This window comes from Callithrix jacchus, chromosome 3 (genome assembly GCF_049354715.1).
Source record: "Callithrix jacchus isolate 240 chromosome 3, calJac240_pri, whole genome shotgun sequence".
Taxonomy (NCBI): Eukaryota; Metazoa; Chordata; class Mammalia; order Primates; family Cebidae; genus Callithrix; species Callithrix jacchus.
The window spans coordinates 192,741,252-192,756,456 of record NC_133504.1 but is presented as its reverse complement, the minus strand read 5'-3'; the positions used below and the strand labels follow the sequence as shown (position 1 = coordinate 192,756,456).

The 15,205-nt window shown below is 45.5% G+C and overlaps 2 protein-coding genes across 12 annotated transcripts in view; one reads left to right on the top strand and one right to left on the bottom strand.

Moving 5' to 3' along the window:
- The window catches only part of LOC103792162 (zinc finger protein 141-like), a 117,928-nt gene extending 111,226 nt beyond the window's left edge, over window positions 1–6,702 (bottom strand). For 2 of the 4 annotated variants that reach the window (XR_013533255.1, XR_013533257.1), the window contains exons 1-2: window positions 6,605–6,702; window positions 4,486–4,619 (exon numbers count right to left, since the gene is read on the bottom strand). The gene's annotated coding sequence lies outside the window, so the exon portion shown is untranslated. Of the gene's footprint in view, window positions 1–4,485; window positions 4,630–5,654 lie in introns of all 4 variants that reach the window. The other 2 variants (XR_013533261.1, XR_013533260.1) reach the window with 2 other exon arrangements.
- A 69-nt stretch (window positions 6,703–6,771) lies between these two features.
- Window positions 6,772–15,205, top strand: part of PIGG (phosphatidylinositol glycan anchor biosynthesis class G (EMM blood group)) — a 45,678-nt gene continuing 37,244 nt past the window's right edge. For all 8 annotated transcript variants that reach the window (XR_013533249.1, XR_013533248.1, XR_013533247.1 and 5 more), the window contains exons 1-3: window positions 6,772–7,016; window positions 8,084–8,289; window positions 14,619–14,828. Coding sequence is in view for 4 of the 8 variants with exons in the window: in XM_078367768.1 (XP_078223894.1) it covers window positions 6,863–7,016; window positions 8,084–8,289; window positions 14,619–14,828 (570 nt within the window). In the remaining 4 variants the exon portion in view is untranslated. The remainder of the gene's footprint in view (window positions 7,017–8,083; window positions 8,290–14,618; window positions 14,829–15,205) is intronic.

The following is a 15,205-nucleotide window of genomic DNA, read 5'->3' as shown; positions in this document are numbered from 1 at the left end:
ATACCAAAAAGTAAAGAGCACCAACATAAAGAAGAATTTTCATCAACGAATGGATCAAACAGTCGTTAACATCAAATGGCAGTAACCCTAAATTTAAATCGGCTAAATCCCCCAATCAAAAGACACAGCCAAAACCCAACGGCATGTTACATCCAGACCTGTTTCACATGCAAGGATACACAAAGACTCAAAACAAAGGGATGGAGGAAGATTTACCAACCAAATGGAGAGCATAAATAAATAAATAAAAAGCAGGAGTTGCAATTCTCATAGCAGATAAAATAGATTTTAAAGCAAAAAAGATATAGTGGTAAAAGGATCAATGCAACAACAAGAGCTAACGTTCCTAACACCCAGATACATAGAGACTTAGATTCAATGAGACAGAAAATTAACAAGGATATCAAGGACTCGAACTCAGATCCGGAACAAGTAAACTTAATAAATATTTATAGAGTTCTCTACTTCAAATACATAAAATATACATTCTTGTCAATACCACATCACACCTACTCATAGGTTTAAATGAAACATTGATTGGCCATTATTAATACCCATTTTTTTTTTCAGAATAAAGCAATATTTCCGTTCACCCTCCCTCTCTCTCTTCCTCTTTCTTTCTCTCCTTTACTCTTTTTTTTCTTTCCTTCTCTCAAAAAAAGAAATCAACTTGTAAACCTCTAGATCCATGTTGGCAATGTCTCTCTCATTGCTTGAATTCCTTCCTTCCCTTCCCTCCCTCTCTCCCTCCCTCCCCCCTTCCTCCCTTCCTTCCTTCATCCCTTCCTTCCTCCCTCCCTTCCTCTTCCCCTCCCTTCCTGCCTTCCTCCCTTCCTCCTTCCCTCCCAAAAAAAAAAAAGAAAATCAACAAAACCAAGAGTTGGTGCTTTGAAAAATTGAACAAAATTGACAAAGCTTTAGCTAGATTGACTAAGAAATAAAAGGACGTAATAGTCATAACTAAAATCAGAAATGAAAGAGGGAACATGATTACTGATTTTACAGAAATAAAAGGAGTATAGTAAAGTACTACAGACAATTGTGCAGCAACAAATTGGGTAACTTAGATGAAACGGATAAATTCCCAGAAGTACACAACTTATTGTACTGAATCATGAAGAAACAGAAAATCTCAGTAAACCCATAACTACTAAGGCAATTAAATAAGTAATCAAAAACCTCCCAACAAAGAAAAGCCCAGGCCCAGATGACTTCACTACGGTACTTCTACCTAATATTTAAAAAAGAATTAACACCAATCCTTCTAAACTCTTACAAAACAATTGAGTAGGAGAGAAAACCTCCAAACTCATTCTGTGAGGCCAACAGCACCTTGATACCAAAGCTAAATAAAGACACTACAAAACAGAAAACAAAAACAAATAAAAAAGTAACTACCTTAATGTAATAAAAACCACATATGAAAATCCTACAGCTAAATATATACTCAATGGTGAAAGCTCTTCTTCTAAAATCAGAAAGAAGCAAGGATTCTCACTATTGCCACTTCTATTCTCTACTGGAAGTCTTAACCAGAGCAATTAGGCAAGAAAAAAAATAAATAAATAAGCATCTAAACTGAAAAGGAAGAAGTTATCTCTGTTTATAGATGACATAATCTGATATTTAGAAAACCCTAAAGATTCCACCAAAAAAGTATTAGAAGGGTGAAGTTGTAGGATATAAAATCAATAAACAAAACTCTGTTAGATTTTTAAACACACACAAAAAAAGACAAAGAACTTGTTCCTCCAATTTTCTGAAAATGTGGCCCATTCCCTCAATGTTACTTCTTTTTACGTATGTGGAGGGATGACTGTGGGTGACGGGTGGCCATGGGAAGCCCGTGAGTTATTACCCTCTGACCCTACCCCTGACCTCACCTCAGTTCAAAGGGTTCAAACCAACAGTTTCTGGGTTTTAAAGGTTTCAATTATTGGACAATATTGTTTGGCCAGAGAAGGAACAGACTTCACTGTTCCAGTTGGAAAGCTTAGCTGCATAGGGCAGCGACTGTACCCTGGTGGAGCTCAAACCATACAGAAAAGAACCCCCTCCTAAAATTTCCAAAATTCCAGGATGCTTGCAATCACCCTGGGTCCTGGAGAGACTAGACAGCCCCTCCTGGGTTGTACTGGCTATGCGGACATAGAGCATAGGTACAGCTGCCTGAAAGATGGACAGGTAGCTATGTCATAGGCATCAGCAAGCCTTCTTTTTTCCTATTATCTGTTAAGCTATTATGAGGTGAGCATTTAGGACAGCCAGTCTACTCTGCCCGGGGCGGGGGAGGGTGGTGGTGGTGAAAAGAAGTCTGAAATAGGTAAACGGGAAAATAATAAGTGGCCACTGAGTTCTCGTTTAAAGGTTGGTCCTCAGCCTTGGGAGGATTAAAAACCCTCATCACAGATGTAATAACAATAGTGGGTGTTTGTTTACTACTCCCCCGTTTTCCCCCCTTGTTTCTCTAAATGGCTAAGAAAACCTTTACTGCTATAATAGACCAGAAGAACCACATCACAAATGTTTTATATCCGTCATTATTGATCAGTTTCTTCAGAGGGTCTGGAACATGAGAATGAAAGTGAGACCTCTCACTAATATTATAGAGCGATGAGGGTCTCAAAGTGGCGGGCGGCGGGGGTGGGGGGTGAGGAAGGAGACCCAGTCATCTAGGATCACCTCCCCCTTGACTTCCACACTGCCTTTCAGTAGAAGAAAAGGCTGGCTGACTGGCGCCTCCTAAATCACCTTCCTGTAAATAGCAGGCATGGTGTGGGGGAATCTCTCCAGAAGACATTGCTTTTACTTAAAGAAGATCAAACCCCCACCCCACTCCTCCATCGACCAAGACCCTTTCATATGTGATTTCTAAAACTGTAGACCCAAGGTCCTTTCATGTGTAATAACTAGAGTGTAAGGCTATATAAAGGCAGAGCTTCTCTTTGTTAGGTGAGCTTGGCCATTTAGACAAAACGTAAAGCCTCGCTCTTACTTCCCAGTTCGGTGTTCGAGAGATCTGTTCCTTGCAGCTGCTCCTGCTTCAGTATACAGAGAAAAAGTCTGCTGATGCTAGAGAGAGATGGTTTTCTTTTTCTTTGAGCCAAATCAAACATAAAGTATAGAAATCTATCACAGGATTGTATAAGGAGACCGATTTTATTTAGATAGGGACTACATGTCTTTTAACTGGATCTCAGAGCTCTGGGCAGAGCCCACACTGAGTCCTGGGTCTCCAGAAAAAGGGAGAATTATTTTGAGGTTAGAACATGTGATGCTTTATAGTGCATTTCATTTTTTTTAACAAAGACATTTCTGCGTGTCTAAATTACATTCTTCCTTAAAAACCCAAGAGTAGCCTGTTACAATAACTTTTTTAGTCAAAAAATCAAGTGAAAACAGAATTCAGTGAACTGAGAAAAAAAAAAAAACCTTTACTCAAAAAAAAGACAAGGTCCTAGGAGAGAAAAACAAACAGAAAACACAAACATGAAAACTTTCTAAACACAAACATGAACACACACAGCACACACAACTCTTGGATGCTAGCCTTTTAATTAAGCTAACTTTTAACCACTGAGCACCTTCAAACACATATTTTTAAATCTCATTACCATATTTTGGCTAGAACAAAATGCTGTTATTTCAGAAGTATAACCACTGCTCTTTCAATTTGGTCTGACTGGCAAAAAGGTGGCCTTGTTATGTAAATAAAGTCCCTTAATAGTCAAAGTCAAAATCTTTTCTCTTTTTTTTTTCCTTTTGCTGACCATTTTCCTCCCCCAGCCACACCACCCTTTTTGTGTGTGGGGCAGAGTGGGGTATTAAGCCGCTTCAGAGGCCTTGCTCCCGTAATGTAGAGTTCCCCTTCGGATTTGGCCAAGTCGGGATGTGTGTGGGACCCAAAATGTGTTGCTTGCAGACCTGGCTTTTCAGGGCTATTACCCCCTGAACTGGTTTGGTCCATCTGTGTGGCAGCTGCCTGGCACAGTGTCAGCGGCTCAAGGTGCAGGAGGGCTCAGCTCCTTATATGCACCTGCCAGCTGAGATTAGACCCTAAGTATGTTCTTCTGAGGGGGAAACCTATTTAGAGCCGCTGCATGTCTTAAGGAGCATTCCTCCCAGACACTCTCACATGATTCTCAGTTGTCTGAGAATGCCCGGAAAGGCTGAGGGGAACAAGGTGCCTTCATTTCTACAGAGGGGAAGATTCCATGCTCATGCGCTAGAGGGTTTGGAGTTGGTCAGATCCGATAACGGAAAGGACAAAAACATACAAAACAAAACAAAACAAAAAACAAAAAAACCCCAACAAGACAGAAACAAACAGCAGAACAGGTAAGCAAAACTCACAATGATCACACAAATTACATGATTTCTGAACGCTCTAAGTGTAAGCAGAAATTAACATCAGCTGGTTGTTAATGCTATTTTTAGTCATTTTAAAAGAATTTGCAAGACAAAATCCCAAACCAGTTTTCTTACCTACTGATAGGGCCCAATCTGAAGACCGCTCTCTACAGATGCAGAAGCAGGCAGGCTTGCCTTCCTTGATGGAAGCGAGTGGAAACTCCCAGAAAAGGAGTTATTTTAACAGCAAATAAACATCAGATCCCCACCTGAAAAACACTGGAAGATCAGGGATTCCTGGAGGAACCAGGAACTTCGGCAATTATCCCATCAGTTTGGGCAATAAGGTGCCCAAGCCAGTACCAAGGACCAACAGGTGAGCTGCTGCAGGCTGGATTACCTTCACTCAGGATCCCCCAGTGCTTACCAAATGTCAATTGAGAAAAATGACAAGTCTCAATCATTTGTGGAGGCTTACTTGCCAAAGTTAAGAACGCATGCCTGTGACACAGCCTAAGGATGTCCTGACGATGTGCACCCAAGGTGGTCGGGGCACAGCTTAGTTTTATACATTTTAGGCAGACATGAGACATCAATCATATATGTCAGGCCAGGCCAGGAGTGGTGGCTCGCACCTGTAATCCCAGCACTTTGGGAGGCCGAGGCGGGCAGATCATGAGGTCAGGATTTTGAGACCAGCTTGATCAACATGGTGAAACCCCATCTCTACTAAAAATACAAAAATTAGCCAGGCGTGGTGGCAGATACCTGTAATCCCAACTACTCAGGAGGCTGAGGCTGGAAAATTGCTTGAACCTGGGAAGGCGGAGGTTGCAGTGAGCCAAGATCACACTCCAGCCTGGGTGACAGAGTGAGACTCCATCTCAAAAAAAAGGATATTGGTTCTGTCCAGAAAGGTGGGGACAACCAGGAGCAGGGAGGGGGTTTCCAGGTCACAGGTGGGTGAGAGACAAATGGTTGCATTCTTTGAATTTCTGATAAGCCTCTCCAAAGGAGGCTAGCAGAATATGCATTTATCTCAGTGAGCAGAGGGATGACTTTGAATAGAATGGGAGGCAGGTTTGTCCTGAGCAGTCCCCAGCTTGACTTCTCCCTTAGGGGGCCCCAAGACTTTCCTTTCACAACAGATAATGAAAATGTGGTGTATATATATATATATATATATACAGAATGGAGTACTATTCAGCCCTAATGAAAGAATGAAATCCTATCATTTGCTACAGCACGGATAAACCTGAGGAGATCATATAAGCAAAATAAGACTGATAGAGGAAGACATATACCTCTCAGGTGGAATCTTTAAGACAGTGTTGTCTGAGGTATTGGGTTGACTTCTGTTTTTGAGACGGAGTCTCCCTCTGTCACCATGCCGCAGTGCAATGGCGCGATCTTGGCTCATTGCAACCTCTGCCTCCCGGGTTCAAGCGATTCTCCTGCCTCAGCATCCCGAGCAGCTGGAACTACAGGCACGCGTCACCACGCCCGGCTAATTTTTTGCATTTTTAGTAGAGACGGAGTTTCACTATGTTGGCCAGGCTGCTCTCAAACTCCTGACTCGTCATCTGCGCACCTCGGCCTCCCAAAATGCTGGGATTAAGACGTGAGGCATAGCGCCCGGCCTGAATTTTGTTTTTCAATTGACAGAGAAACAGGGAATAGAACAGTGGTCTCTAGAGATTGTGGGGAAGGAAGGGAGGGCTGGGAGAGGTTGGTCGTAGGCACGAAGTAACCATCAGGAGGACGAATTCTGGTGTTCTCGCGCACTGCAGGTGACTGCAACAGTGAGGTATTAGGACAGTCTCCCCTGGTTCGATAATTAGACAACGTATGTGTATATGAACATCAAATTGTACCCATAAATATGTGCCGTTACAATGTGCCGAATAAAAAAAGGTTTGTTTTTTTTTTTTTTTTTGAGACGGAGTTTCGCTCTTGTTTCCCAGGCTGGAGTGCAATGGCGCGATCTCGGCTCACCACAACCTCCTCCTCCTGGGTTCAGGCAATTCTCCTACCTCCTCCTCCCGAGTAGCTGGGACTACAGGCACGCGCCACCATGCCCAGCTAATTTTTGTATTTTTAGCAGAGACGGGTTTCACCATGTTGACCAGGATGGTCTCGATCTCTTGACCTCGTGATCCACCCTCCTCCGCCTCTCAAAGTGCTGGGATTACAGGCTTGAGCCACCGCGCCCGGCCCCTATAAAAAAGGTTTTTAAATTAAAAAATTTTAAAACCTTGTTCCTCGCGGTGGGCAGCGCCCGTCGCGGACTCTCCAGGAAGGCGGCCCTAGAGCCCCGGGAGTGCCACCCGCTGTGCGTATTTCCGGCGTGACTCCGCCGTGACGCGCAGGAAGTGACGTCGCCGTGGCTGGCTGCGAAGTTCAGGGCTGGCGCTCTTGCTCAGAGGCGGTTCCCTGGACCCGGAAGTGCGGCTGCAGCAGAGGGAGGCTTCAAGTGGGGTCTGTTTCGCCTCCCGCCTAGCGTGTGTGCAGGATGCGGCTGGGCGCCGGGACTTTCGCAGCCTGTTGTGTAGCGATCGAGGTGCTCGGGATCGCGGTCTTCCTTCGGGGATTCTTCCCGGCTCCCGTTCGTTCCTCTGCCGGGACCGAACACGGAGCAGAGCCCCCAGCGCCCGAACCCTCAGCTGGTACGGACCCCTCCCGGGCGTCTCCGCTCCCCTGACCCTAGACCCGTTTACCCTTTTTCTGAGCCTCGCTGCTCGGATTTCTTCTCAGCGCTCCCCGGTGGTCTCTTCCATTATGGTCCCCATCCCCAGAAATTCTTTTTCTTCTCTCTTTTCTTTTTCTTTCTTTTCTCTCTTTCTTTTTTTTCTCTCTCCCTCCCCCCGCCCCTCTCTCTTCCTCCCCTCCCTCCCTCCCTTCCTCTCTTCCTTGCTCTCTCCCTTCCTTCCTTCCATCCTTCCTCCCTCCCTTCCTCCCTCCCTTCCTCCCTCTCTCCGTTCCTTCCTTCCTTTCTTCCTTCCTTCCTTCCCTCCCTCCCTCCTTCCTTCCTTCCTTCCTATTAACCGCTCCAGCGTCTCTTTCCTGTATTCCTATAACTTTGTGGCAGCCACCGCTACTGGCCCCACTTCGACCTTCCTTCCTGATCACAAAGTAAGCTGTATCCATTCAGCCTCCAGCTCTACTCGTCCAGAGCCCCCGCCCCTTTCCTGAGCAGCCTTTGGGTCACTCCCTGCTCCGGGTGCCCATTTTGGCCCCTAGCGCACAACAGATAAGACCCCTGCGGATCCCCTCGGGTTTGGTTCTCTTACGTTCCTCCAAGATGTTCTCCCTAGTCTTCACCTACCCAGCCACACACAGCAAATAAAGGCATATGGTCTCGATCACGTGCACACACCACCAGCCACTGACCATGTAAACGCCCAGCCATGGCGTACCTGCAGCTCTGCGTTTTAGGTCAAGCTCCTTAAATGTCCCATTCCAGGACCCTTATTTAGGGACCCCCTTGCCCCAGTACTTCTAACCATACAAAGGATAATTCACTGCTTACTACTGTGGGTCCCTAAGGTTACTCCTGTTAACCCCCGCCCTGTACCCCTAGCACTACCTACCAAGTACACGTCGCCTCCTTTTGGGTTGCGTTATGTAGATAGGGCAGGATTTGTGCTGGAGATGTAGGTAGAAGCTAGATTGTGAAGGTGCACGAATGCTCAGGACAGTTGAAAGTTCAATTTCCTTCTTTTCTTCCACTTAGGAGCCAGTTCTAACTGGACCACGCTCCCACCACCTCTCTTCGGTAAAGTTGTTATTGTTCTGATAGATGCCTTGAGAGATGATTTCGTGTTTGGGTCAAAGGGTGTGAAATTTATGCCCTACACAACTTATCTCGTGGAAAAAGGAGCATCTCACAGTTTTGTGGCTGAAGCAAAGCCACCTACGGTTACTATGCCTCGAATCAAGGTAAGTTTGCCTTAATGTTTTATGAATCACGGTTTGGCTCTTTTGAAGATTTGGGGGGGCCTCTGTAGTCTTTTGCTTGGAGTTGCAATTTTAAGAAGTTGGAAATTTGGTGCTATCATTTGGCTGGTGCTTTCAGCTATAAGAATGCTGAAAGAGCCTCACACAGGACGGAACTGAGACTCATGATTTGTGCCCCTTATCAAGTAGCCGAAACTCATGCTTCGTGGGAAGTATAAAAGATTTAGAGCAAGATCATCCAGGCTAACCTACCCCAAGAGATAACATTCTTTTTTTTTTTTTTTGAGACGGAATTTCGCTCTTGTTACCCAGGCTGGAGTGCAATGGCGAGATCTCGGCTTACCGCAACCTCCGTCTCCTGGGTTCAGGCAATTCTCCCGCCTCAGCCTCCTGAGTAGCTGGGATTACAGGCACGCGCCACCATGCCCAGCTAATTTTTTGTATTTTTAGTAGAGACGGGCTTTCACCATGTTGGCCAGGATGGTCTCTATCTCTTGACCTCGTGATCCCAAAGTGCTGGGATTACAAGAGATAACATTCTTAGTAACCTTTCTTCTTTAATTGCCACTGGGTCATTTATAATCTTGGAAGGAGTCTTTAGAGTTTATCTAGTTCTGTCTCTAAACTTTATAGATAGGAAAGCAAACTCAAATAAGTTAAATGTGACTTCTCCAAAATTGTTCACCAGTATAAATAATGATCAAATCAATATGATCTGGCCTCAACAATTATGACTGTTTCTGCCATGTCCTTCAGGTGTTCGACCTAGTGACAGTAGCTTTGAAATACATAGTGCGTTTCCCAAGAACCATGGGTAAATAAAAAAGTAAGTCTTCATGGATTGGGTTAAAAACTTTTGAGTAACTATGTGCTGATATTTTAATGAGTATACAATTGGCAAGGCCGGGCGTAGTGGCTCATGCCTGTAGTTGAAGCACTTTGGAGGCCAAGGCGGGCGGATCACCTGAGGTCCGGAGTTCAAGACTAGCCTGACCAACATGGTGAAACCCCGTCTTTAAAAAAGAAAAAAACACTTTGGGAGGCCGAGGCAGGTGGATCACGAAGTCAAGAGATCGAGACCATCCTGGTCAACATGGTGAAACCCCGTCTCTACTAAAAATACAAAAAATTAGCTGGGCATGGGGATGCGTGCCTGTAATCCCAGCTACTCAGGAGGCTGAGGCAGGAGAATTGCCTGAACCCAGGAGGCGGAGGTTGCGGTGAGCCGAGATCGCACCATTGCACTCCAGCCTGGGTAACAAGAGCGAAACTCCGTCTCAAAAAAAAAAAAAAATCGGAAAAAATAGTATGTCTGCCTTCATGGAGTTTTAGCCTTTAGTGAGATGTACGGCCACTAAACAAAAGAGCATATGAAAACGTGCAGTTGTGGTCAGTGCATGATGAAAACAGCAGGATGTGTTGTTCAATGCTGAGTAGTGGGGTTAGATTGGGGGTGAGAAAGCCTGGCTGAGGAAATTGCATTCCAGCTGAGACAGGAAGGATGAATAAAGGTGGGGGCAGAAAGAAGCAGGGGGCATTGAAGCGTGTGTGAGTGTATGGCATGCGAGTGTGGCGTGAAGTCTCTGACCGAGCCTTAGCTGTGTGGTTGATGACGTGACACCTTATTATTGGTGAGAAGGAGCTACGTACTGATTGAAGGCTTGTGGGCAGCCGCATTGGTAGGTGCTCAGGGAACAGTCACGGGATGAAAGCAGTCTGAGCTTGAAGGAAGCGCAGTGCCGTGTCGCTCACTGACTTTTTCCTTGAATTCTTACTCTGTCTGCCACACTTAAATGTGATGTGACCTTCATTCAGCAGTATTTATTGAACACCTACTATGCGCCGCACAGTGTTCTAGACAGGAGGGATGCAGTGAAGAACAAGACAGCATTGTCTTCACGGAGCTTCCTTTCTCATTGGAGGGATAGAAAGTAGGTAAAATATGAATCAATCAAGATTGTTTCAGACAGTGACGACTGCTCTGGAAGGAATGGAGCAGGGGGTGAGAGAGAATGAAGGGGAGAGGGGCAGGTGCCTTTGAACACAGCACCCAGAGTTTCCTCCATTCTGCTGAAACGAGCCCTGGGAATCTGGAAGATATCCAGGCCCCTGATATTCAGGGACGCCGATTTCTTTATCTGCTCTATCAGAAGTGTGGAAGGAGCCCTTTTCTCCCTTATTTATTTATTTAAGATTTAACAGGCAGGTTTGAGAAAATGCGTAAGTGATTGTGCGGGCTCGAGGTTCTATTCAGACCAGCATGTCAGCACTGGTTGTTGGGGCCTCCGTCTCCACCTTATTGGTTTCATTTCACCTTTGCTGGGGAGCCTCACCCCAGAGCCAGTGTTTTGTTTCATTTTCAGTCCTTGGAGGATTCTTTCTCCTTATTCCCCATCAGGGAGGAGCTAGAACAGAAATCTGCCCGCACTGGAGTTAAGGTTGTACAGCCCTGGAGTTTGGTAGGTTGGGCAGTGGTGGTTGAGGAAAGTGTCCCTTGCCTGGCCTCCAGTCCGAGAAAGGCTCAGAGCATCTGCTCATGTTGATGCCTTTACAGCCAGATGCCCACCCTGAAATCCCCAGTGTGCTTTCACTTGCCAGACCCTCAGCAGCTTTGTTTTAGAGTCGTGTTCCTCATTGTCGAATGCCTTCTCCTCCTTCAAGGACTTTCTAGTCATTGTGATGGCTGGCATTGATTGACAGACCTGAGCTTTCCCTTAGGTTTCCTGGGACTGTGAGGACAGCCCAACTGCTGCCTGCACGCTTTCTGGGATGAGGGGGTGCCAAGTAGTTCCTACCCTCTTTAAAGATATGAGTGAGAACCCAAGCTAGTGTGAGGACAAGGGAGCTAGCTGCCTTGTAAAAGCTTCAAAAGAAGGGGTGAAAACAGAAAACTTTTATATAGATATTGTCAATGTCAATATAAAGTCTAACATGATAAACTGAAAAGATTACTGAGAGTGAACATGACATACAAGATGTCAAGCCCATGATGTATAAAGAGGTTCAGATCAAGGGGGGACAGTCCTGTGGAAACTGGGCCGAGTATATAACGGAATCCACCAAGGAAGAAGGCAGAATCACCAATACACGTATGCAGAGATTCTTTTTTTTTTCAGACGGGGTTTCACTCTTGTTGCCCAGGCTGGAGTGCAATGGTGCCATCTTGGTTCACCACAACCTCCACCTCCTGGGTTCAAGCGATTCTCCTGCCTCAGCCTCCTGAGTAGCTGGGACTACAGGCACATGCACCACCATGCCCAGCTAATTTTGTATTTTTAGTAGAGACGAGGTTGCTCCGTGTTTGTCAGGCTGGTCTTGAACTCCCAATCTTAGGTGATCTGCCGGCCTCAGCCTCCCAAAGTGCTGGGATTACAGGTGTGAGCCACCATTCCCAGCCAAAATTTTTTATTAGTAATCAGAGCAGAGCAAACAAAACAATCCATAAGCCATTTTTTATCATATTATAAAAATGTAAAGATCGATGATCTCTACCCCGCACACAAAATGAGGTGAACAGGTGCTCTTGAAATACTGTGGGTGTGAATACAAGTTGACTGAGCCAGTGTCTCCACTGCCACCGCCATCGTCCAGGCTGCTGTGGGATTCAATCTGAACTATTAAAAATGCCCTAGAACCTTTCTTGCCCAAATCTCACCTGGACACAAACCAGACTCTGCCACACTGCTCCTTAAAACCCTTCAGTACTTTGCGCTCTGCTGCGTTTGAACACAGGTCGTCACTTGTGCCTCAAGGCGCTGTGCGAGCTCGTTCCCGTTCACCTCTTCATCCTCGTTGGGCCACTTCCTGTGGTACTTTGCCCTTCACCCCCACGGCTCACACGCAGCTCAGTTCCTCAAGGGTGCTGCTGCTCTCTTTTCTGCCTGGGACCTTTGCAGTTTGTGGGTGTTTTCCCCTGGAAAGTCCCACCACACCTCCACAACTTTTCAACCTTCCGGTCTTAGCTCAAGTGGCACTTCCATAGGAAGCTGTTTAAAATAAATACCCAATAAAATGGTCGTGGCTAAATGTGTTATCGTACAACCACACACTGTAATACTTGGCAGCTGTTTGGAAAAAAGATAAAATACTTGTATTTTTTCTGGGTAAAGAGGTTCCTGATATGTTATTAATTGAAAAAGTTTGAGAATAATTTGTATAGTTGTCTACCTTCATGTATTTGTGGTTTTACACACACACAAAGGAAAGAATCTAAAAGGATGCTCATGAAGAGTAATTGGCTGCCTTTTAAGGAGTAGAATTTTGGGGTGAGAGAGGCTCACATTTTAAAGAATAACTTTATTGAGATAGAATTTTTTTTTTTTTTTTTTTGAGACAGAGTTTTGCTCTTGTTACCCAGGCTGGAGTGCAATGGCGCGATCTCGGCTCACCGCAACCTCTGCCTCCTGGGTTCAGGCACTTGTCCTGCCTCAGCCTCCCAAGTAGCTGGGATTACAGGCACACGCCACCATGCCCAGCTAATTTTTGTATTTTTAGTAGAGACGGGGTTTCACCATGTTGACCAGGATGGTCTCGATCTCTTGACCTTGTGATCCACCAGCCTCGGCCTCCCAAAGTGCTGGGATTATAGGCGTGAGCCACTGCGCCCGGCCAAGATACAGTTTTTATACAATTACATTTTTGTGTATACAGTATTTAGCAAATGTGTATATCCAGGCAAACCGCACCTCAGCTTGATTTTGACCCCACTCTAGTGGGGCTGTTAGGGTGGTGGCTGTTAGGGTTATTTTGGTTGTTTGCATAGTGACGTCCTAAACTAATTCTGCAGTCTGTCTCCCCGGGAGCATGCAGCAACTGACGTTTTGACTTAGGTCTTTTGGTTCTTTTGGTTTTCAAATTCTTGTCTTTATTTTTAAGCCTGTCTTCCTGAGTGCTGGCCCTGGCTTCACATAGCTTGGTGGTCAGCCCGTGATTGGTCAGAGGTGCTTCAGCACACCTGTTGTGCTTTCATGACCTCCCTGGACATGGGGCTGGAAAGGAGCGAGGTGGGAGCCGCCCTGTGTGGAAACACCATGGGCACTTGCTGTTCTTACTGAGATTCCGTTTTCTTTCTTAAATAAGGACTTCTCAATCTGTTCTGTAATTTTTGGTGAATTTCCAAACTTCTAAAATACTTGCTTTTGACAGTTTCATTCAGTTTTATTATTGCTCCTGGGGGAGAGATTTTGCTGAGCTCTTCACTGTGGCATTCCAGAAGTCTGGATAATTCATGCTTGCATTTATTTCCTGTTGAACATTTCTTGGTAAAATTGTTTCACCTGCTGGCATTATCCAACTTCCTGTTGATTTTCGTTGCACAGGTTCCAGGATGCCAGTGCTAGGGTGGTTGTATAACTAAATCACAGAGATCATCCATTACCCATTACTATGGCCTCTGTGCTAAAATCAGGGAGATTCTTGACTTATTTCTATTATCAGAAGGGTCTAAGGACATGTCACCCACCATCCCTCCCAGAAAATATGGTGCATCATTTGGGTGAGAGCAGAAGAGATTATCCCACTGGCCTCCCTGGCCCAGTTCACTTTGCAAATTGCTGAAAGTTAACGCCTTAGGACTGTTTTCATCCTGGTTTTCCACTCCAAGGTAGACAGTGGAATTTCTTGATTGTTAGGAGTCGTAGGGACTTTGCTTGTCACATGGAGAAGATTTAAGTCTTAATTGGGAACCTGGCAGAGGCTTTGCATACACAGGTTCATGTTTCTAACGTACACCTCACTTTGCTGCAGCTATGCTGTGAACCCAGAGCTGCTTCTCTGGCTGCTGCTGTTGTCTCGCTATTCTTAGCTGCCCCTTTATCCTCTTATCAGCTGCAAAGATTACTATGAGCCATGAATGTCCTTTAATGTGGTTGTCTTTATTATTGAGTTTACTATTTTTTATCAGAATCTATGTGCCACTTTCCCTTCTTAACCCTAATTACTGTCCTAACATTGACCTAGGTACCAGTACTACAGATACCCTAGCTTTATGCCTTCCTATTTTATCCATAAAAAGATCTTCAGACCAGCCTGGGCAACATAGGGAGACCCTGTGTCTACCAAAAAAAAAAAAAAAAAAATGCTGGATATGGTGGCACACACCTGTAGTCCCAGCTACTTGGGAAGCCGAGGTGCGAGGATCGCTTGAGCCCAGGAGTTCAAGGCTGCAGTGATCCACCATTGCACGCCTGCACTCCAGCCTGGGCAACAGAGAGAGATCCTGTCTCAAAAAAAAAGAAGATCTTGAGTTGAGTGCCCTTCTCATGCTCCAGTTTTGGATTCGGTGGTCTAACCCTTGCATTTTCTTACCGCAGGCCTTGATGACAGGGAGCCTCCCTGGCTTTGTCGATGTCCTCAGGAACCTCAATTCTCCTGCGCTGCTGGAAGACAGTGTGATAAGACAAGCAAAAGCAGCCGGGAAGAGAATCATCTTTTATGGAGATGAAACCTGGGTTAAATTGTTCCCAAAGCATTTTGTGGAATATGATGGAACAACGTCATTTTTCGTGTCCGATTACACAGAGGTCAGTTTTATGATGCTAGAATATCATGCTAGATGGAGCCTGGCATCACCATTACTTAGTGAGAGAGGCTACTATTTTGTATGTGGTTTTATTCATTTATTGGAAGCACTACAGGCAATTATAAAAATTATTCACTCACATAATCAGTTAACAACCCACAGATACAAACCTGAAGCAGGTGTCAGCAGAGTTTTATGGAACCCAAAGCTTAGAACAGCTGAGTGCCACTGAGGGGCGGAGAGGATCAGGAAGGGCAGCACAGCCAAGGGGCCTCCTGAGCTGAGTTGTGATGGGTGGGTGGGGACTCCCCAGGTGAGCAGAGCAGGCTGGTAGCACCTGCACATGGCAGAGCTGTAGGACTCCACAGCCTGCTGGTT